The sequence below is a fragment of the Solanum tuberosum genome, unplaced genomic scaffold, assembly GCF_000226075.1.
Source record: "Solanum tuberosum cultivar DM 1-3 516 R44 unplaced genomic scaffold, SolTub_3.0 scf00152, whole genome shotgun sequence".
NCBI classification, from domain to species: Eukaryota; Viridiplantae; Streptophyta; class Magnoliopsida; order Solanales; family Solanaceae; genus Solanum; species Solanum tuberosum.
This window is the reverse complement of record NW_006239078.1, coordinates 1,098,639-1,121,288: the sequence shown is the minus strand read 5'-3', so window position 1 is coordinate 1,121,288 and position 22,650 is coordinate 1,098,639. Positions and strand designations below refer to the sequence as shown.

The following is a 22,650-nucleotide window of genomic DNA, read 5'->3' as shown; positions in this document are numbered from 1 at the left end:
ACTTCAAGCTTAAACAAGAACTAACGATATTTATGCATGGAGAGAGTACGGTAGGGCATACACCGAGTTCTTATAATAATTTCTCACCCTACCCATACACATGACTGGTTTTGGAATTGTAATTCTCACCTTCCCCTTACAAACTCATTTGGAGGCACCACAATGATGGAATTTTCACTGTTAACAGGGTATACAAAAAGGGACTGAGTGTTGCTGCAGGCAGGTCAACTGGACCTTGGAATACTATATGGAAGAGTGTGGCTCCTAATAAAGTGAAATGCTTCACTTGGCTAGTAGCTAGGAAAGCATGCTTGACACATGAGGCATTGCAAAAAAGGGGGTCCATCATAGCATCTAGATGCCTCCTCTGCAAGGAGGCACTAGAAACCAACAAACACCTTTTCATGCATTGCAAAGTAACGACACAAGTTTGGGCTATGTTCACTTCCATTGCTGGAATCAACTGGATCATGCCTGAACATACTGCAGATTTGCTTAGCTGCTGGATCAGAAGAGGAGGAAGCAAAAGCCAAAAAAGATGGTGGAGGATAGTCCCAGCCTGCATCTGGTGGACCATTTGGAAGGAGAGGAACCAGAGGATCTTTGAAGGAAAAGAATCCTTTATTTTGAAGATTAAGTGGAAAGTTATTACTTCACTAGGTTTTTGGTGTAAAGAACAGAATATAGAAGAGGAAATCCAACTAGTGGATTTTATAGGCTCTTTGTAAGTATCTCTCTTTTCTTTTTTGTAAACTTTTTGGAGGTGGCCAGCATAGCCTTAATGCTGAATGAATACAATTTACCAATTTCAAAAAAAAATAAAAAAATAGGTAATTCAGCAAAGGCAATCAAATCAGTATACACATATTAAGAATGAATATTACAAACTTTGGGATATATGTGCCAAATGATAAGGTCACCATATCAAATTATGGTATTTCTAGTTTTCAAAATGTCGGGTATTCTTATCTCCTCACTATTTTAAGCCAACAAATCCCTGATAATATGTACTAGATAACATCTTTCCCCTTCGTTTTCTTCCTTGAGCCAAACGAACCTTGTTTCAATTTGTTAAATGTAGCTAACAATTCTGGTATAGTTGATCATTAACAAAGAAACTGTTACCTGCTTACTATGAGATTTAATTAAATACAGATCCGGAAACAAAATATGAAAAACCTCATGTGAACACCAGACAATGCTTTCTCTTCCTTGGCGTAATTCATCGATGGGCAGAAGCTGTGTAAATTAGTCATATCTTTTCTTTCTCTCCAATTGCATGACTTCTAATTACTTTTACTACTTACATATATATTCTAACCATGAAAATCATCCAGAAAGCAAGTATGTTAAGGTACAGCAAAATCATTAGTGACCTTGTCACAGTAAACAATTGAACAGGAAAACGAAACGAAAGAGAAAGCTGACTAAGCACCGACGAACAACTAACCTACAGAGACGCCAATATCAGTATCAGCAACTTGATTCTTCCGAAGTTTCCTCTCCAGATGTGCTGCAATCCATATAGTTCCCAAAGGCCCCTTTTTGGCCAATATGAACTGTGAGTAAAACATTTCTCTTCTTCAAAGTAAAATTTCAAATTCTTCTTCTACCCAAACACAAAATACCCAATTACAAAACCCTAACTTCAAATCCAAAACCCTAACTTTTCCCCCAAATTTCAATCAGGACCTGAACAACCTACAACCAAAGAAACCAAAAACCCCATCTTTACTATATCAACAACATAACAATACTTCAATAAACACACAACAATCACCTTCAATCTTCAAAAACCCACAACTCAAAATCACTAGCTCGAACAAAAAAATCACAACTTTCCCAACAAAATTCACCTAATTCAACTCAAAATCACTTCTTTTTCCTCCCTTACTTGAAAAAAATTACGAATTTAACTCAACAAACAACGAAATTGCAAGTTGTTACAGCTCCCAAAACTGAGATCCAACACCAAATCAAACCAAAATTTCACAAACTCCAAACCATAAATAGTGAAAATTAGCAAATAACTGCTGTAATTAAGCAAATTATTTTTGAACTGAAGTGGGAAAGTTGAAATTTTTCATCAATTTTTTTGAACGAATTTAGTTGTAATAAGGACCAAAGCGTCTTACGAACTGAGAATTGTTGTCCTGTTATGCAGGTGTAGATCTAATGATTTGTATGAACCGTCTGATTAAAAATGGACGGTTGAGATTGAGCTAAAAGTCAGCGTTACAACAGCGAGAAGTGTACCACGTACGCTTTTATTTTTTTGTGGTTTGGTAGTGTTTGGACATTGTGAGGAATTTAGATTTTACTAAGATTCAATCGAATGATTGTCGAGAATCGAATTTTTATCAATAAGATGAGATACTGTATTGTTTTTATTATGTTAGGCTTTATCTTTTTTTGTTGATGATAAAGAAATCGAGATTGTTATACTTTGAGTGGATATACGATAAATTATGAATATTTTAATAAATAAGTCAGTAAATTATAGGGAAAAAGGTTCAAAACATATTCAAACTTTGATCAAAATTGTTGTAACAAACTCAAACTTTGGACAGGGCTTATTACCCCTACACTATTTAATAGTAGTATATTTTAAAGATTTACAGGTGTCCACGTGGACATTATAAATAAGGAACTTGTTCACATGGACACTTATATAACTTTAAAATGCCCCATTAAATAGTGTAGAGAAGTAATAGATTCTGCCCAAAGTTTGAGATTATTACAGCAATATCGGTCAAAGTTCGAATATATTTTAGACATTTTTTCCTAAATTATACATAAAAGGTAAATGTATTAAATAAGTTTTGTGTAATGAGTTCGATATTTAGAGGGGAAATAATATTTGTGCTTTTTATTTGATGTAATTTTTGTGTGACTTTTCTATTTTTCCTATGTGGTTTTATAAATTTCTTCTATGAACATTTCAGGATAATGATAATATATAATTTAAAGTGGTTGTATTTAACATTTGTAATTATATCATACATATTGTTTTATATGAGGTCTCTTGGTTATTATTTTTTATGTATTGATTTATTTTGTTGATGATGTAAAAAATAATAAAAATATGTGAGTTTTTTTTTTTTAAGAAAAAAGAGACGCATATACACATATATGGTTATGAATCTCAAGAGCCAGTAGCAATCAAGTTTCTCTACCATAAGACAATAGGTACCAATTGGAAGGTCTCTCGTTGATCATTTATCGTTAAGGTTATAATATATTTTAACAATTATCTATCATTCGTAATTATATTATATGTATTGTTTCATATGAGGCTTTTTTATTATTAATTTTTATGTGATGATTTTCTTTGTTGATGTAAAAATTATAAATAGGTGTGAGTTTTTTTTTTTTTTTTTAAAAAAAAGACACATATATATACAATATACGGTTGAGAATCTCAAAAGCCAGTATCAAACAAGTTTGTCTAATGCAAGGCAATAGGTGTCAATTGGCAGGTTTTTCGTTGATCATTTATCGTTAAGGTCATAAAAAATTTTATCAATTATTTTTGTTTTGTACATGTCTTTATTAATTAAATAAAACAATTGAAATAATATATGAAACGTCATAATTGTTGTATAGCATAAAAGGTTAGTATAACCATTTTGTAACGTTGGATTGTGCATGAATATGACTCAATTAGGGCAACTTAAATAATTTAAATTTAAATCATAGATCAAGATTCGACAATTAAGAAGTTTAATTTTCATATATGTGAGTTGAGAAAATGTTATATGAACCATTTATCATGAATATCACCTAAAAACACTTTATTTATGTCCTATGTTGCAATTTTTTTTATCAATTCTAAATGACAATTCGTTATATACATAGTGATTGAATGCTTAAAATCAACCAATTTCTAATACGAGTTTTCATTAAAATATGTGATAAAAAAAAACAATATGAAAGATTACATTGATCAAGATCTCAAGCAAAATATAACAAATAGAATTGTTTGTGTATTGAATGCATTTGCAAATCAACCTCTTCAAAAAATAAATCGTTTGAACGGGAAATAAGTATTTATAGTTTTATACATTCTATCATAGAAAAATAAAGATTATCTACTTGTGGAATATGAATTTATTAAGAATATATGGAGGCAAAATTGAATAATTGATCGTATATTTTATGAACTAAAAAATGAAAGGACCAAAAAAAATATAGATTAACCTTATTTAGACGTATCAATCTTCAATTTAGCATTCGTAAAGAATAATTTGAAACAGAATGCGTATTATTGAATTAAATTATGATTATGATGTATTTGTCTCAACTTCGAATAAATACACAATTATGATAAGTACAAATTTTAGAATTAAATTTAATAAATGTGATTGGCATACCAAACACGGATTGTTTCTAAAAACATTATTAATAAAACAATAACTAATTAATAAATTCATTATCTTTTATGTTTTCTAAAATTAATGTTCATATATTGAGTGTGTGTATATATATATAAATATATTCACCTAAATATTAAGGTAAAATCATGTAAATGGTGTGATGAAATATGAACGTTTTAGAAGATGGTTAATCTTCAAGAATTTTAATAAAGAAGAACAATTTGATTTTCAAGAAGAGTTTTATAAAGATCTTATTGACTCAAGAATTAATCGCCTAGTTGCTTGTGTTCCTTGGTTTATAATCCCAATGAATAAGTGGGAAAATATCATTTATAAAAGGAACACCCAAAATAATTTGATTGGTGATAATTTTTTACCAAAACAAAATTTTGAGGAACACAATTTTTTCTTTTACAAATAAAAGCTTTAGGTAATTTAAATTCAATATTCATTTTGCTACCATTAGCAGAACGAAGACTATGAATAATTTTATGAAAATACCTTGAAGGTATAAGTCCTTCTTGAATACAATCTAAATCAGCTGCATTATCAATAAGAGCTATAAACTCTTTTTTATAATTATAAATCTATTAAAAGAGTGATTTTTGTATAAAACTTTTGTGAAGTAAAAGCTTTCAAACTTCACCAATGACTTTGGCTTGTTTTATTTTACTTATTTAATTAGCAAGAGTCTTCTTCTAGACATCAGATGTGATGTTATATTATAATACTATATACTTTTGTTGTTAAAACCTTCACTCTTCCAGGCACAACAAATTATTATGTACTATATTTTTTGTTAATTAATCGGAAATAATATTTTTATCTTTTTAAGATAGGAGTAAATATCTTTTTCATATTTTAGTACTGATAAGATTATATTAGGTATATTGTTGTTAGAAAAATTATTTACTTGCAACTGAAAAAATTAATATTGAGATCTTTCAATTTCTTATTGTACTATGTTCAATGCTATATCCTATATGTATTCTTCTATTTGTAGCATTGACGGAGTTAGAAAGAATTTTAAGTTTTACAGATTGATTTTAATTTTACAAATGCAGCTTATTGAATTAGAGTTTCAATATTTATATGTATCTAAATATTTTTTTAATACAAATATAAAATTTGAGCTAAACTTACCGAGACGATAGATTAGATTGAAAAATAATCACAAACCTCGCCTAGCACCGAAAGAAATAGACTAGAAACGACATATGTTATGTCAATGACACCAAAGGGGACCGGTCAACATACACTTACGCAAAAGGATCCTTCTAACCCCGATCCTTAGAACTAATTGTCAAGGGTCCCCTGCCAAGAGGGAGTTGCTCGGATGGTAAGCACCCCTCACTTTCAACCTGAAGATTGCGAGTTCGAGTCACCAAGGGAGCAAAAGGGGTGGAAGCTCCTAGGGAGGGTAAAAAAAAAAAAGAGCTAAACTTACCGAGTTCTATTAAACATAAGTAAGCAACTATGACTAATTTGTAGAATATTTTTTTTATTTTTTATCTATACATGTAGTTAAAATACATCCATCAATGGATTAATGACATTGATTTTTTGCTCGATATTTGATATTCATTTTAAAGTTCAACTTATTTAATTTAAGCCACACAATATTTTCATCTTATGGATAAAATAGACGCTCTTATCTTAATCGATTTCATTTTCAGAATTCAAGCTTAAACGAATATGATCATTATCAATACCGTTAAAAGTATAGATCAATGATTTTTGCTTCTTCAGAGAGTAATATCATTAATATCTTCTTGTTAGAGATAAAGTTTAATCACCATAAGTTAGTGCAACAATCTCTATTAGTTAAAGTCCGTTTGGATTGACTTAAAAAAAAGTAGCTAGCTATGTGTTGAAGCGTATGACTATTCTTAACATGTTTTCTTACGTGAAAATCTAATTTTCTTTTTTTATGCATTAAGCATGTGACCAGTGGCGGAGCCACATGTAGTTGAGGGGTGTCGACCGACACCCTTTCGTCGGAAAATTACACTATGTAGCTAGAGTAAAAATATTTGTATGTATATATATATATATATTACATATTGACGCTCCTTGACTTCTACACGATTTTTCTTCTTTATATTTTGACATCTTAGTCAAAATTCTGGCTACACCCCTACATGTGACTTTCTTTATGATCATGAATACAATAAAAATGAGATTCGATTTCAGAATCTCTATGACACTCTCATACTATATTGACACGTATAACTATTTTCAACACTTCTAGATGTTAGAATTAAATTAACATCATACATATGTTTCACATCACTCATTTGACCTCTTTCATTAATTCCCGTCACGGTCTTTTTCTTCTAGTAAAGTAATCCTATTTTAGTTTCTAATTTCCACCCCACTAGGATCATGTGATGACAAAAGATATTGAAAAAAAAGTTTTAAATATTTAATTTTTCATACAATAATTTCATATTTAGTTAACCAGACTAAGAAAAAGTAAGTTTAGTGTTTGGTAGTAACTATAAGCATGGGTTCGCTCGATAGGACTTAGTAACTTTAGTTAAAATTCTATATTAACCAAGTAAGGATGAATTTAGATATTATTAAAAAATATGGAGTAATAAGCTATGTAATTTGATAATCCCTGACTAATTAGTTGTTAAATAGCAACAAGCTAGATAACTGGATTTTCTTATTATTCACCACCGAATAAAATTACTACAACATTCTGACTGATAAATTTTTTTATCCGTCGCTAATTTCTTATTTTTTTCAATGTTGTATAAGAAAAATACTAGTAATAATTTATGCATGTAACTCCTTAATTTCTTTTCTTCTAGACTAGTGCTATTTCTTTTTATCTAGAAGGAGTTACGTTCCACCCAAGTTCCATTGAAAAAGGAGAGATACAAATAAAATAAAAATAAGAAAAAATGAACAAACAGTTATTTTCTAAATTTTATATATATCATTCACTTCTCCACTAGTCCACAACATATAAAGAAAATATGAAGTTATTCAAACACAAAAAAGAAACTCAAAAAAAAGAAGAAGAAATAGAAAATTTGGAAACAATTTCTTTATGTGATCTTCAAATGAATAATTATGAAGGATATGAAAGTCCAAAAATTTCATCTCCATCACAAGAATTTTTCGAATTTTTTAACGAATATTCTGAAAATTATACATTTTCAGATATCATTTTCTGTGGAAAGATAATCCGCCATGAAAATGATTCTGTTCATCAGGAGAAGACTGTATCTCCGTTATCTCGATCCAATTCGTTTCACCGGCACATTACTGCGCCGGTGAATAATCAAAATCGGGCCAGTTCGGCCCGATTTTACAGTTCGCAGGAGAGGGTGAATATTAGTGGACTTACGTCTATGTCAGCAAAGTCTCGGAGAAAAATGTTCATGTTTGGACCTGTGAAGTTTAATCCTGAAATGGAGTTGAGTGAAATTAAGCAAAGACAGGGACGCCGTCGTTGTGCTCTGCCGCTACCGGTGATTCCGATGAGTAAAGACGGCGGAGATACGACGGCGTTGGAGAAGAGCAGGAAGAAGAAGAAGAAGGAGGAGGGTGGGCCCACTGGGAAATTGATGGAGTTGACGAGTAGGCCCCACTTTGTTAACGTGTTGGCCAAGTCATTGAGGTCTTTTTCTCTGCGAAAACATTGCATGGCCTTGCCATAGAAATTATGACAAACTTTTTGTTAGACGATAGCTCGATGTCACAAAGATAGCCGACTCTATTATCGAAGAAATAAGAAAAGGGGCGACAATTTGATATCAGATATTCGGAGGTGTGGAAAAAGTAGTTGTGAGAAGTGGAAAAATCATCAAAAAATGACGATAGTTAGTGGAGGTTTCTATAGAAAGACCCCTTGGAGAAGAGTCGATGCTAATGGAAAATGAGTATTGAAATTCAATGCTATGTGTAATGTGTTCTTCTATATGTAGAGTTAGAAGTGTTTATAAATCATAAAATCTAGCAAAAAAAGGTTATTGAATTCTAGATTAATTATTTATGCATATGATGTAAATTAATTAACAAATATTGATATTCGAAAAGTTTTACATTTGATTACATATAAATTTCATAATAAAGTGACATTTTCACGTTGATTATATTTTCTACTGACTTTTTGGATTTACTGTTTTTAGATTGAACAATCTCCTTTTTAAAGGCTACCCAATTAGGAAAAATACACAAGTTGAACTCATCACATACTCTTCTAGAATCAGTGAAGTTGACGTAGTGGTTTCATTAAAATCTCTAACAAAGATACGAAATGCCAAATATCACATAATATCTTCGGGTTTTTAAAAAAAAAAGGACTTTCGTCATACCAAACACTACCTAATGCTATACTAAAAAGGGGTTTTGAAATATCCTATCCCGGGATGAAATTTGAGATTAAATTTGTCTCATATTTGATTTGTGTATTGGTAAAACCTGGAATTATAAATGGAGTAATTGAGTTCAAAATTAGCCACAATTAGTTTTTTGTAAATATTTAGTGAATTATAGCTTAAGCTCTAAATCCACCACTTCAAACGCGGGGGGAGCTAAAAATGGCAAGGGAAATAGTATACTCAAGAATTAGACATACAAAAAGTAGCTAATGGGAAAGAATCAACAACAACGTACTCAGTGTAGTCCCACAAAGTGGGGTTTGGAAAGGATAAAGTGTACACAAACCTTACTCAACCTCAAAGGTAGAGCTTAATGGGAAAGAATGAATAAATACAATCCGACTCTTACAAAAACTAGCAAGTATGGTAGAAATAAGAAGCAACACAAATACATATGTGGTTCTATGGTACAAACAAATTAAGATATTCAACCAAGTTCATAGCAGGTACTGTTCAATCAACTGATACATACCTCCATAATTATGTACTTCAGTTACTTGCATTTTGATGAGTGTCTGCTTGACATTGCTTCGACCTTCAATTTCATGACGTCTTCATTGAATGCCTTATCTCTCTGAGAAAAGCCATACCTATTTCGGCATAAGAGTAACAATGCTCTCCTCATAATCTCCACACACAGCTTACCTGCTAGTACATGTGCCAGATAACTCTGTTCACCAATGCTTACACATATGGGAAGAAGTCACTTAACGTTTTTAACAGTGCTGGGAATCATACCCTAGTCTCTTATGATTTTCATCTCACTTCATTGACAGCTAGGATGTGCTGACCTTATTCTTAGGTTAAAATAATGAATGAGGTGTCAATCCACATGTATTTGCTGCCAACCGATGCATGCGCCAGTGACAAGCTCAATTATAACTTCATCGCCTTCTCTCATGTTCATTTATTCTCCCCCGGACATCTCAAATATGGCCATCAGCAACTCATTGTGCAGGAGCACCAAACATACACTTCAAAGCAATCCACTACGATGAGAAACAGCCATTGTGAGAGCTCAGTTCTGTGCCATCATCAAGTTTCTGTCAGTTGATGTGCTGCTTCTCCGTTTCTCCAATTTAATGGGTTTGACAACCTTTTGGACTAACTTTTGCTTTGAACGCTACACACTCCAAGCTCTATGAATTCAGCTTCTTCATGGGCCTCCTAAAACATAAGAATTTGTTCAAATGAAAATGTCAAGAAATAGAGCTTGCAAAACATAAGAGGCATAAATTGGAAACAGAATGAGGACAATTATCCGGCAGAGCTCGTCTCTCAGATAGCAATGATATTTTCAGTTTCTTCATTAAACCACAAGTTAGGCAAAGTCTATCTTACTAAGTACTAACCAAGCAAAACAAGAATACTATCTCTGGAGAACTCTAGCACTGTATTTGGCATCCCTTCAAGGTTAATAAAAGAGAACAATGATAGAAGATAGCTTGCTCGTGGAGACTTTATGAATCTATCAATAAAGGGTATCTGCAGGGAGATTGATTTTCCAAATCTTTCAGTTATAGTTCTTATAGGAGTACATTAGTATGCTATAAGCTTCCAGTCTCCATAAACAAATCCTTTATTTATTTATTTTGATGACAAGGGAAACCCGCAGCCGCTATCCTTTGGGTGCGCACAGGGTAAAACCCCCGCTCCTATGCAATAGCTCGCAAACCACATAGGAGAGGTAACCCACACTAGGCAAGCCCGGTGCGACAAGCTCGACCCAGAAGGCAAACTCTTGCTTTCGCTGGCAAGGGGTTTCGAACTTGAAACCTCCAACATGGAAGTCCCAAGCCCAAACCCAAACCACTGAGCCACCCCGAAGGGTAGTCTCCATAAACAAAACCTGAGTTGATCTAAACTCTAGATGACAGGTAATATAGACTAAGTGGACCAGGAAAAACCTGAAATCAAGATTTTGAGCTCTAACCAATCCCATTGCATTCTCAAAAAGTAAATGTTGGTCATAAAGATAGATTTTTTTTTTAGCTTGAATATCTATCCATTAAGTAGAAATTAACTTCAGCGTTAGATAACTAAATTTGAACATCAACATAATTTGATTTCAACTTAGAAATATATACACTCTAGTGTTAGAAGGTCAGGATGTGCTACCAACGAGCATTCACTTACTCAACTTCTTCAAAAGTGGTCGTGATGTATCAGAAACATGTCCGCTTAGGCAAAGCCATATATAAACATAAATAACAAGATCATTGGCAAACAGTGATTCAAACTTCTCATCTCCAGACTACGTATTAAAAGGAAATCAACGCAGATCCTGGTTTGTTATTTATTGAAAACCTATCAGCTTTTACATTCATGAAAAAAAGAACTGTATTCAGAATACCAGCCATATGAATTGCCCACTACTTTTTCTTCATAGATTGCCCACTTTAAACCAGAAGAACAACTCTTTAAGCAATGTTGAATAATATGCAAATGCTGACTTGTACTATTTTATGGAAGAACATCATACCTGAACTCCCTCCCCTGAAGTGTAAAGCTGTTTCTCATAAAGGATTATCTACATTTGGGCGTTTCATGGATGCCTTTTGGTATCTCAATTTTTCGATCTCCTTCTCCAGAAAGTCCAAAGTTGTATCAGTTACCTGGTTCGGAGCACACCCTGCTTCCAACATCATCCTTAAAAACTTATAAGATTGCTTAAGCTGACCCGCCTTGGCATGAACTTCGATTAGTGTATTGTAAGTGACAACATCTGGATTTATTCCACTATTTTTCATCTGCTGGAAAAGCTTATTTACTTCCTCAATTCTGCCAGCCTTCCCGAGGGCATTAATCAAGGTGTTATACATTACAATGTCAAGGTAACCTCCCTGCTTCATCAGTTTGTCTAGTACGGCATCAGCAAGATCAGCCCTTCCCATCTTTCCCAAGCCTTGGATTATGACATTGTACGTTGCTACATCAGAAGGGCAAACCTTCTCGCCCATTTCCTGTAAAATGCCCCATGCCTCATTGAAATATCCCTTCTTGACAAATGAACTCATCATAGAATTGTAAGTATAACTAACAGGGTCAGCGCCCATGTCGGTGAAAATTTCAAATAATTTACAAGCCATGCTCAATTTTCCTTTGGCCAAAAATATCGACAAGAAGGTATTCACCATGTCAATATCAAAAGAATCTGCACTTTTAGTGTCTATTCGTTTTCCTCCAGTAAGAGAGAACGTTCTTGAAGAATTACTTTGGGAGCTAACTTTATTAGCCAGCATGTCCATATATGGCGATGATGACCACGGATCACTTTCCTGATAGTGTATCTCAGCATCCTCTGCCCCAAGGGCAGTATCTGTCTCAGCGTCTGTTAAGTTTTCTAGGCCTAGAATATCACCAAAGTTCCTGTTGGATGGAAAAATGGGTGTAAAATCTTTTTCTCTGCTCTGTGGAGCTTTCATTGTAGCCTCCATACTGTCTTTCCACCTGATAATAATTGGAACTAAATTGCTATCCCTGATGTGCTTCATAAGCCTCTCTGTATAGTCCCAATGTCCCTCCTTGTAGATTGCAATCAAAAGAGAAGTTATAGTAACCAAATCAACAGTAAACCCTCTTGCTTCCATCTCTTCCACCAACTTCAGTGCTTCGTCAAGCCTATCTTCCCGACAAAGATGTAAAATGACAATGCTGTAAGTAACCCCATCCACGAAATTATTACTTTTCTTCTTCAAATCACAAAATAGGGTATAAGCAGCCAAAGCCCTCCCATTCTTGAACAAGCCATCAATAAGAATATTATAGGTCCAACAACTGGCTCGTACACCATCATCTTCAATCATTTTCTGGAATAAATTGCATGCATCTGTCAACTTTCTTGCCTTGAGTAATCCATCTAAGAGGGTGTTATAAACAATAGTATCTGGACGTATGCCATTGTACTGCATCTCAGTGAACACTTTTATCGCATCATTTATCAGGTAAGCCTTAGAGCAACCTTGTATAACGATTCGGTAGGTATAAGCATCAGGTTCCAACCCCGATGATCCCTTTAATTCCTCCCACACAACAAAAGCATCCTTAACCTTCCCGAGCAAGCAAAGCACATGAATCAAGCTATTATAAGTACACAAATCGGGACTAAACCAACTTCCCCTTTCCTTCATTTCTTTAAAAAGACTCAAAGAACTAGACAAATCCCCCCAACATCCGAATGTATGAATGCATATATTATACCCCCATCTATCGAACGGAAACACATTCCCTCCCCTAAGCTTATCAAAAACTTGTTTAAACTCAGCTCTCATATTACCCCTCTTAAGGCCAACAAGCAACTCATTACACGCAACGGCACTACTAACCCCAATGCTATTCCCATCATTAGTTTCCAACAATTTAAGGAAAATCGACAAAGCTAAATTAACTTGATTCTTTTGTACAAGAGCAATAAGTACAGAATTATACACATCAGGACTTAAACAACTAGAATTATCCAAATCTCCTTCTACAAACTCCAAAATCTCAAGAGCTGAATCGAAATTACCAGTTCGAGTAAACGAGTCGAGTAGTAACTTAAATGTGGCCGCATTAAGCAACACTTTATCATCCTTCATTGAGTTTAACAATACAAAAATAGCTTCCCGGTGATTGTGACTATAGCAAATGGATTTGAACATTTGAGAGTAAGTTTCAGTAGAGTGTTTGAAACTAGGCCTCAGAGAACACCATTTGAAGAAGTCTAATTTCTTTTCAGCATCCAAATTGTTGCGGCGGAGAACTTGAAGGACTAGGCTTTCTGACAAGGGAATTGAATCGCCGTACTGTTCTAGGTTACGTGTTCCTCCTGGCTTTATCAAAGCTTTTGCAATTGAAGCGACGACGAGTAAGTTTCCGACCTTAGATGCCGCCGCCGTCGAGCTCTTACCGGTGTATGCAGCTCCGGCGACGGAGAATTGTCTTCTACTGTATAAAACGGAGAGATTTCTTTGTACTTTTGTGGCCATGGCAATAGTGACTGAGCTGAAGGTTTTCCATTAAACTGCATTTTGCGGGAGAAAGAGGATCCACTGTGGGGCTGGGCTGAAATGCAATTACATTTTAAACCCTTTCAATTAAGTATTTATTCTGCTTTTTTGGTACACGAATGTAATTTTACAACCAAAATATTCTTTAGTGAATCGGGCGAAAACTTGAACTACGTACATACATACTTTTAAAAAAGGGTAAAGCCAACAAACATATAAAAACTGATGCTATTGCGACTACCCCTCCCGATTTGTCAGGTATACTCGAAGAATGGCATGGATCAGTAGGAAATACCATTCTAGCACAATATGAGGCGGGATTGGAATAAGAAAAAAGTTAAATTAAATAAATTAATAAGATAGAGATGTTGTTTTTTAATAGATTCTCCGCTCAATTAATTCATTTTAGTAATTTCTAAAAATACAACATCAATTTTAGTGATTGAGAATTATATATTTAGAATAATTTAAGAAAAAATACGCTAAGGATATATCTGATATGGAGGAAAATATTTTTTAAAATATGTTTCCCAATTTTCTATTTCATATTCGATTGGCTAAAGTTGCTAAGCAGGAAGACAACTCTCTTAAAAATTAAAAAAAATTACTTGTATGATGGACGTAGGAAAATAATTTTTATATTCTCATCACCTATCATCCCCACCCTAACACTCGCCTCTCATAGTATTTACTTAAATTATATATAAATACTTTTTGAATAACGTTTTTTATTTTACTTACCAAACATAAGAAAACAAAATACAATTTAGACTTTGGAGCATCAAATTTTCTTTTTAAAATTTAATTTCTTGAGGTGAATTGTACGGAGATATTGAGGGAAGGGTAGTAAATATAAGAAACGTTAAGAGAGTAGGGGTTAAAGGTTTATGCTACCTATCCGAATATGATCGCAAATACACAAGTTGTGCTGAGTTATAACCATGTGAATACGTATTATTTCTATAATACACGTACATCTAGTATAGTATTGTTGGGAAATTTATTTATTTTTATATTACTTATAAGAGTAAAAATGTGATGAATTAAAAAATAAAAAATTAGTTCACCTGATATGAGGTGAATCCGCTTAACTATAGCAAAATCACTGAAAATGAGAGAGATGTGAATATCGATCATTCTATCAGGATGCTCAAAGAGTATGCACTTAGAGCCTTTCTGCATGCCATTGCTTATTGGAGATTATGTATAACTTCAAAAGAATCGTTCTTTATAAATCAAAATACAACTCAAGACTAGCTTGGGATAAACATGTAGCAGTTGCTGCAAAAACAGTCAATATGCCAAAACTGAATCAAAACATACAGATTTCCTTCTGAAAGATAAACAAACCATAACCAAACTCTTCTCAAATCTTATGATTGTCACCTTAAGAGGTAAAACTCGAACCGCGGTTTTTCAAATTACTCCGGTAATAAACCATACTGCTATGCTCTCCACCGTAGAGGTACAATATAAAGCTAAGGGTGAGGTAGGGTAGAGATAGATATTCAAGTGTTGACACAGCCATATACATGCACATTTTAGCTATTGTGAAATTGAATCTGAGTGCATTTTATCAATCGACTACAAGCAGCCACATAAGGACCTACGTTGATACCTGGCCGGATGATTTACCAAGCACAACGCGTTTAGTATAAAATGGAAGGTTGTGACTAACATGGCTAGGAGTAAATGGATCAAAACTATCGCCGTATGGGTTTTATTTTTGAGTTTTTTCCTCTTCTGTAGTTTCCTCCTCTTCAGCATGTTCTATTTCACTGGCTAACTTCACCAGATCTTGGACAAGGATTTTTCCTTCTGTTAAATATACCAATTAAAACACAAAAAAGATAACTAGTAAGGAACTCATACATCCGCTGCGGAAAGTTAATAAATAAATAAAATAAAGTCCTCTGTCCCAATTATGTGCAACATTTTCTATTTAGCGACACCTGACATTTCTAAAATGACGGCAATATTTTTCACACATTTCACAGTAAGATTCAAACCAAGCCTCATAGTCATGTTTTCAAGATCTAATCAACAATTGATTAATATCTCATTCTACGACCATTATAGTAGGCAAGTCAAATTGAATTTTTAATCTCCAGATATAGTTGGGAGCTTCTTATGTCAAACAGGAACTATCATAAAACACAAAATAGTGCTACTCCGTCAAAGCCAAGAAACTAAACTTAAAGTCTGAAACTAACTGGAGAATATCCTTCCTTAAACCGAACTGCTATTTAAAGTCTCCTTCTACATAACTAATACCCACATTACTAATATCTGCATAACTCTATCCAGCTACCAAATGACCCCTAAGTCACTCAACATGGACCCAAATTTACCTCCTTTTTTGTTTTCTTTTTGAAAAGAAAATGTGAAAGCTAGCAATGATTTCGTGTATGTATACAGTTCATTAATTGAGTGATCTATCGCTCCAATCTATTCCCAATTGATGTGCAGATTCTCCTTTTGATCTGTATTACAATAATGTTATCTTGTAGAAAATAAATTTTCAAATGTTTTTTTAAACGTATATTCCTTCTGAGTAGTAGTTAAAGTATGATAGAAACATGTACATACAACAAATCAAATCATAGAAAAAGAAATAGACTACAAATTACTAGTACGTAACTACGTTACATCAATCTTTTTGTAATAAAAGTACTACTATAATGTGATTTTTCATAAACAAAGATTCTACCATCAGACTCCTTCCATTTCAAAACATATATGTGGATTAAGAGAAAAGCTAAATGATTGGACTGTTTGGTGTTTACTGGGAAACTATGTGGAATTAAAAGCGGTATGTATTATTACTATTTTTCGCTTTGACAAGTGATATCTAAGATGTTTCATCAAGCAATCACCAACTTCAAAATATCAATCTAAATCTTACTTTCTTATGCTAGATTATCTCTTTTATCCCCCTAGGTCCTAAAAAATACAGCAGATATTGGGAGGTATAACCATAACCATGTTTCAATACAGTTGTAAAAACACCCGTTATAACAGGAAAAAAAACAAGAATTATCAAACTATTCATGTCTAACCTCTGTCCTTGGAAAGGTTGGTTATGAGCTCCTGAATACCCTCCTTCGCCAATGTATCCTTGAGGTATGAAGCAGCAGATGCCACCTCCTCTGGAGTGACTTTTCCGTCATAATCCCTGCCGCAAGAAGCACAACGGTTACTTCATTCTCCAATATTACTTCCAGTGGAAATTAAAAGCAGTAGAAAATAATAAAGAAGAAACAATAAACAAAATTTCTCCAAAGCACGCAACCTGGCACGACACCACGGGTTATAGAAAGATAGATGAAAATAAACAAGATTTCTCCATGAAGATTTTTTTTTTCTTTTTGTATGATTGATAGTTCAGCAAGATAAAACAGGTCATATCTTTATGAAATAAATAGATGCAAGTGTTTCCCCAAACCACAAAAAAAGAAGGATTTTAATATTTGCATTAACCAAAGAGACAGGATGCACAGATGCATTGACATCCACTGGATTTATTCATCTGAGATTCGCACTTCATTACACGATTTTCTGAAACATAAGATACTCCATATACTACATTATCTAAGAGAGAATAAATACCAACAGGCTTGTGTCCCAGAACAGCCATCAGTGGCTAATGACCAGAACTCCCCAACCCCAAAATTTCCTCATGATTTAGAACATGTAGGTGAGAACAGTTATAAATTGATACAGGTCATCATGCTTAAATTACTTCAAATGAACAAGCTGAGCAGAACATGTATATATTGGATATAAAAACCTCAATGTTCACTTGCAAATTTGTTATTATCTATGTGGTGCAGTGGGGCAGTAGCAGTCATTAAACTCGGGTGAAATATAGAGATTGTGTTCAGATTGCTTAGAACTGCGTCTTTGTAGATTTTTGGATAGTACCTTGAGTGCAATTTGTAATCCATATTATTATTTTCTCTGTACATACCTATCCAGTAACCGCCAACGATCACCAATCTTGGCATCCACATCATCAATTTCCTTTTCAAGTTTTTGGAGCATTGCATCAACCTGTTGAGTGGTAATGCCAGGAGGTAATATGAGTGTTCATGCATATAATCTTGCAACTATAATGCAAAAAGGAAATCAAGAATTGGTATGAAAATTTAAAGCCCAAAGCTAAATACTCCTAGGATAATCAGCTTTACCCTATTAATAAGTGCTGAAGAAACTTTATCATCTACAGTCCTTTCTTTAGTGTGGTCACTGTCCTCCTCCCTAGCTGCTTTATATGCCTTTCGGGCTTCTTCTTCACCTTCAGGGCCACCTTTATCCACCATGCTATTGTACAACTCAATCTGCAATTATCAATACAAAAACAGCTTCAACATTGAATGTGTAGCATTTTCATTGTATTAGCATACGTACGCACTATGCTGTGTAAACAATTTCTAACCACAGTAGAAAAGCACCTACGAATATGATTGCAAGAGGACAAGGTGACTGAAAGCAGTTGAGGGTAAATAAAGTGTAACACATGAAAGTTTTTTTTTATGACAATTTAACCCGCAGCCGCTACCCTTTGGGTGCGCATAGGGTAAAACCCCCGCTCCGATGCAATAGCTCGCAAACCACATAGGAGAGGTAACCCGCACTAGGCAAACCCGGTGCGACGAGCTCGATCCAGAAGGTAACACATGAAAGTTTAAAGTTTCAAAACCATCCTCCATCCTCTTTACCTACCACATTTATCTTTGAATAGTAGAAACTTGATCAAATACTGCAGTAGACCTAAAAGAACAGCACGCAAGCAAGTTGGGTACCCAAACACGCACCCAATTATTTTCCATTGTCCAAAACCTGTCTAATGCCTGCTGCTCTTTTAAGTTTTGTAATCTATGACCTGCCCCAGTTAGAATCCTAGAACAGATAGCTCGCCATGAAAAAGGTACATTGAGTAATTGAAAGAAGGAGAATCTATATAGACACATAATCACATGGCTGATGCTGAAAGATCAAAATAACAAGAGGTAGTAAATTCGATTGCACCATCGCCAATATTGCTACATAATAATCTCAAAAGGTACTAATTAAACCTCACGTAATGCTGATGATTAACAGGTATTATTGCAAAAGTGCTTAACAAAATGCTCGATGTAATCTTAAATATCAATAATGGCAAATATATCACAACTACGAAATATTGAAACAAGCATAAGATAATAAAGTGCGGTGGTATCAGATATCAGAGGGACAATTGAAATCCCATTGATGAACATTCCCAAAACTTCATCAGAATGACTAAGGTATTGGAAATCAGGAGAAATTATTACCATTCCCATCAGAACCACAGCTACCGTAAGCTAATTGTGATTTAAGTTCTAAAAAGGAAATTGATCCAAAGTCCTAATGTGAACAATATTGAACTAGTAGACATTGCAAGACCCCATTCAAACTGGAAAGACTAGTAATGGAAAGACATTCACATTGTTTAAATAATGATAAACACAAAAATCTGACTTCAAAAAGCAAGCTTTCCAGTTTAGATTCTTCAAGAAAGACAACAAAAACTACAGTAACAGATTTAGCATGAAATCTAGGAAGACAGTTCCCTTTTGCTTAAATTCCTTATCAGGTATGTTAAAATATTTCACAACAGTAATATTCAAGCAATGATATGTTACCTCTTTTTTGACAAGTCTCAAAAACTCCTGACGCTCCAGGCTTACGGACTGAAAGAATAAGCAACAAAGCAGGCCATGATCAGCAAAGATCCAAGATCCAATGTACAAAAGAAAAGCTCCAGTAAAGTACTTACAGAAGCTGATGATAAAACAGCAATTGCACGACTAAGCTCACAAAGCTGCTCTTGTTGATCCAAAGTTTTTGTTTTCTTTAGTTCTTCTGCTTCTTTAGCTGTTGCAAGAGTCATCTCTTCCAAAGCTACATCCTTCTGTTTATCTTTCATCTTAGCCTGCTCTTCTTCTTCTTCCTCTTCCTCCTCCTAAAAGCAACGACTTTAGAATTAGTAGTCTAAAAACACACTTTTTGATAAGGTAAATAATTTTATTAATAATGGGGAAATCACACACATACAAGCAGTATACCAAAATGTATAGAATTACAGCATAATATGATTCTCTATGACACCCAATCTTCTATACATATTGTAACTTCATGGATGCACCATAAAGAGACTAGGAATGAGAGGCTACTCCTCAAATGTACGTAGTTTTTCCTTCCACAAAGATGCTTCTCCTACAAATGCTACGAAATCAGAGGTATAGTTTCAAAATGGTCAACAGATATCTTCAACCATCGTCACATAATTTATTTGAAACCTGACACTGTAGTATCCACATTTACATAGGAAAGAGATATGGAAAGTAAAACCTCCTTTCAAAGTGGTATGCTTTACTTGGTTAGTAATAAGGAAAGCTTGTCTCACCATGATAAATTTCAGAGAAGGGGTTTCCAGCTCAGCTATAGGTGATTTCTATGTCATTAGGAAGCTGAAACCAATGGGCATCTTGTCTTGCACTGTTCAATTACCAGATAACTATGGCAACTTTTTGCAGCTCAAGCTAAAATAGTTTGGGTGATGCCCCGAGTACTTTTGACCTTACACGTAGTTGGAAAGGCATCAAAGGAAAAACTTATCACAAAGGGCGGTGAAAGATTTTTCCAGTTTGCATATGGTGGACAATTTGGAAAGAGAAGAATGCTAGATGTTTTGAAGGCGAGAGCAGTTCAATCCCAGAAGATCAAGAGTCCTTGTAAATCTCTTTTTTATTTTTGGTGTAAAGATCAGCCACAAGATGATGCAGAATCATTACTAGACTTGTTGGCCTCATTGTACATTTTTGTTAGGGACTGTAACTGTAGATATGATATACCAGGCCTTTATTTGTGGCGCTGATGAATATAACAAACACACTACCATTTTCAAAAAAAATAAAATCCACATTTAAGATTTTGCATCCAAAAGGTAAGAAAGATGTTTGTAAAAAGAACTGGTCAGGAATTGGGTTAGGAAGATTAGCAACTGTATCAAGCACATGAAAAAGAGGAGTTCTGTATTATCCCTCCCGGGTCGCACGTATAAGTTTTCAATAACAGGATGGTAAATTTAAATAACAGTGATGTTAAAATTGAGCCAACTACTAAACTTCTCTCTTAACAAAATGGAGATGAAAGGGTTATACTGAAAAAGTTCCATGTGACTTATTTCTAGTGAGTAGCACTTTATAGAATTTGCTTATAAGAAAAATCTACATTTTTTTCTCACTTAACCAAGGCCATTAAGTTTGGCATAGCGTATTAAAAGCTGAAAGTATGATTTGTCTTTCAAGTACTGCTAACTAATTCTGGAAACAATATTGTAAACTTGACCAATATGAATTCTTCCCAATAGTTTAAAATAATAATTAGGTTTCATGACCCATAAAGTTCAAATAGAAGAGTAAAAGGACAGAGGGATAGAAGCAGTGCTTAGTTCACTATATCATTCACTAGCAAGAGCGCATTCCCATTAATTCGTCTTGCCACTTATTCATTTTTAGATTAACAGTCAGCACAATAGAAGACACAAGATTTTACCTTGATGAGCTCTTCCTCCATTTCTAAGTATTCTAGCTTTCTCTTCTTTTCAGCAAGAGCATCTTCAGATGGCATAGATGTAACTTGAACAGTGTCCACCACCTCATCTGGCAGTGATGAAAGTGTAGCTTGAACAGCTTCCTCCGGTTTTACTTTGCCCGACACTGTGAAGGCTCTGTGGAGAATAAAACAGCACAGTCACATGCTCAGTTGATAGTCCATATCACAAGATCCTGGAAACGTGGAATGGAATTACCTAGAAAGGATTAACAAAGAAGATGGCACTGAATGGTTGAGCGATAAGTCCAGCCAATCTCGCAACTGCAAAGATATTAACATGCAAGAATTCAAGATAAGTCTTTTGCACTTCCATAATGAAGCCAACATATTAAAGTTCACAAGCAGAATTTGAATAAGTTAGCACTGGAGAATGAGAAGGAAATGCAGTGTGTTGTGCTTCCAAACTGCTGTAAAATAAATACATTACCATATATACTAGCTTGTATTTGTCAAGGTCTCAACTACTTCATGTCTATATGCATGCTGATGATATTAGGACTGTTTTAAATATTCTTTCTAGAAAATAAAAGGAGCAAAACAGAAGCAACAGTGAATTTGCTGTCCAGATATCACTCTTCTCTTTTTCAGATTAATTGTTCCGGCATATACTCCATTCAAAGGCAATAGATCCTTGCATATAATATGAACACCATCAGGTGTCCCATATTTTGATGTACTTAAAGCACTTTCTTACATTGTCCGATAGCTTCAAGCTACTCCTGAGGTGGTTTTTAATACTTTGGGTGATCACAGGCAATGCAAAAGAGGCAATGTTCAGCTGGAATTGTGGCAGAAGAAAGAGAAGACAACAAGCCATGGAATGTTGCTCCACTAGCACTTATGTAAGCCACTTGGAGAGAGAAATAAGAGCTTTTGAAGATGTAGAGATGAACTTTGTACAACTGAGAAGTTCCTCTTATTCCTTGTTATGTTTGGTGCACCCATGATTCATGAAGTTCCTTTATCATAGAAGATTGGGTATCGTTATTAAAAAACAAATCTTTTTGCTGGTTTTTTTACCCTTTTTAAATATTGGGAAAAAGGACAAATATACCCCCAAACTATCATAAATGTATGCAGATACCCTCCGTTATACTTTTGGGACATTGGTGCCCTCTGCCGTCCAAAAATTAGAGCATATATACCTTTTATACTAACGGACATTAACGTGTCATAATCTTATCCACCGACCCAACATTTATTAAATATCGGATAGACGGATAAGATTGCGCCACGTGTCCCTATTTA

The 22,650-nt window shown here is 34.2% G+C and overlaps 3 protein-coding genes across 5 annotated transcripts in view; all 3 read right to left on the bottom strand.

Moving 5' to 3' along the window:
• The window catches only part of LOC102601619 (sister chromatid cohesion 1 protein 4), a 15,976-nt gene extending 13,867 nt beyond the window's left edge, over nt 1–2,109 (bottom strand). The window contains exons 1-2 of one of the 2 annotated variants that reach the window (XM_006353186.2): nt 1,781–2,109; nt 1,451–1,701 (exon numbers count right to left, since the gene is read on the bottom strand). In XM_006353186.2, the coding sequence (XP_006353248.1) occupies nt 1,451–1,574 (124 nt within the window). In that variant the 5' untranslated portion in view covers nt 1,575–1,701; nt 1,781–2,109. Of the gene's footprint in view, nt 1–1,450 lie in introns of both variants that reach the window. The other variant, XM_006353187.2, reaches the window with a different exon arrangement.
• A 6,968-nt stretch (nt 2,110–9,077) lies between these two features.
• LOC102601172 (pentatricopeptide repeat-containing protein At4g01570) lies at nt 9,078–13,810 on the bottom strand. 2 transcript variants are annotated; one of them, XR_367698.2, is made up of 3 exons: nt 11,256–13,810; nt 9,512–9,940; nt 9,078–9,418 (listed from the first exon to the last, which is right to left on the bottom strand). XR_367698.2 is itself a non-coding variant. In XM_006353185.2 (2 exons), the coding sequence occupies exon 1, from the start codon at nt 13,738–13,740 to the stop codon at nt 11,290–11,292; it is 2,451 nt and encodes an 816-aa protein (XP_006353247.1). In that variant the 5' UTR covers nt 13,741–13,810; the 3' UTR covers nt 9,078–9,940; nt 11,256–11,289. The 2 variants fall into 2 exon arrangements, 1 of the variants encoding a protein (XP_006353247.1); XM_006353185.2 differs by having other exon boundaries at nt 9,078–9,940.
• Nucleotides 13,811–14,966: 1,156 nt separating this feature from the next.
• The window catches only part of LOC102600829 (LETM1 and EF-hand domain-containing protein 1, mitochondrial), a 13,370-nt gene continuing 5,686 nt past the window's right edge, over nt 14,967–22,650 (bottom strand). The window contains exons 8-15 of the mRNA XM_006353184.2: nt 21,599–21,663; nt 21,343–21,517; nt 19,562–19,747; nt 19,428–19,475; nt 17,952–18,101; nt 17,732–17,814; nt 16,821–16,936; nt 14,967–15,579 (exon numbers count right to left, since the gene is read on the bottom strand). Of these exons, the coding sequence (XP_006353246.1) occupies nt 15,482–15,579; nt 16,821–16,936; nt 17,732–17,814; nt 17,952–18,101; nt 19,428–19,475; nt 19,562–19,747; nt 21,343–21,517; nt 21,599–21,663 (921 nt within the window). The 3' untranslated portion in view covers nt 14,967–15,481. The remainder of the gene's footprint in view (nt 15,580–16,820; nt 16,937–17,731; nt 17,815–17,951; nt 18,102–19,427; nt 19,476–19,561; nt 19,748–21,342; nt 21,518–21,598; nt 21,664–22,650) is intronic.

Bases quoted from the DNA above. Each gene is read 5' to 3' on its own strand.
- LOC102601172 (XM_006353185.2), bottom strand. From the start codon at position 13,740: ATGGCCACAAAAGTACAAAGAAATCTCTCCGTTTTATACAGTAGAAGA.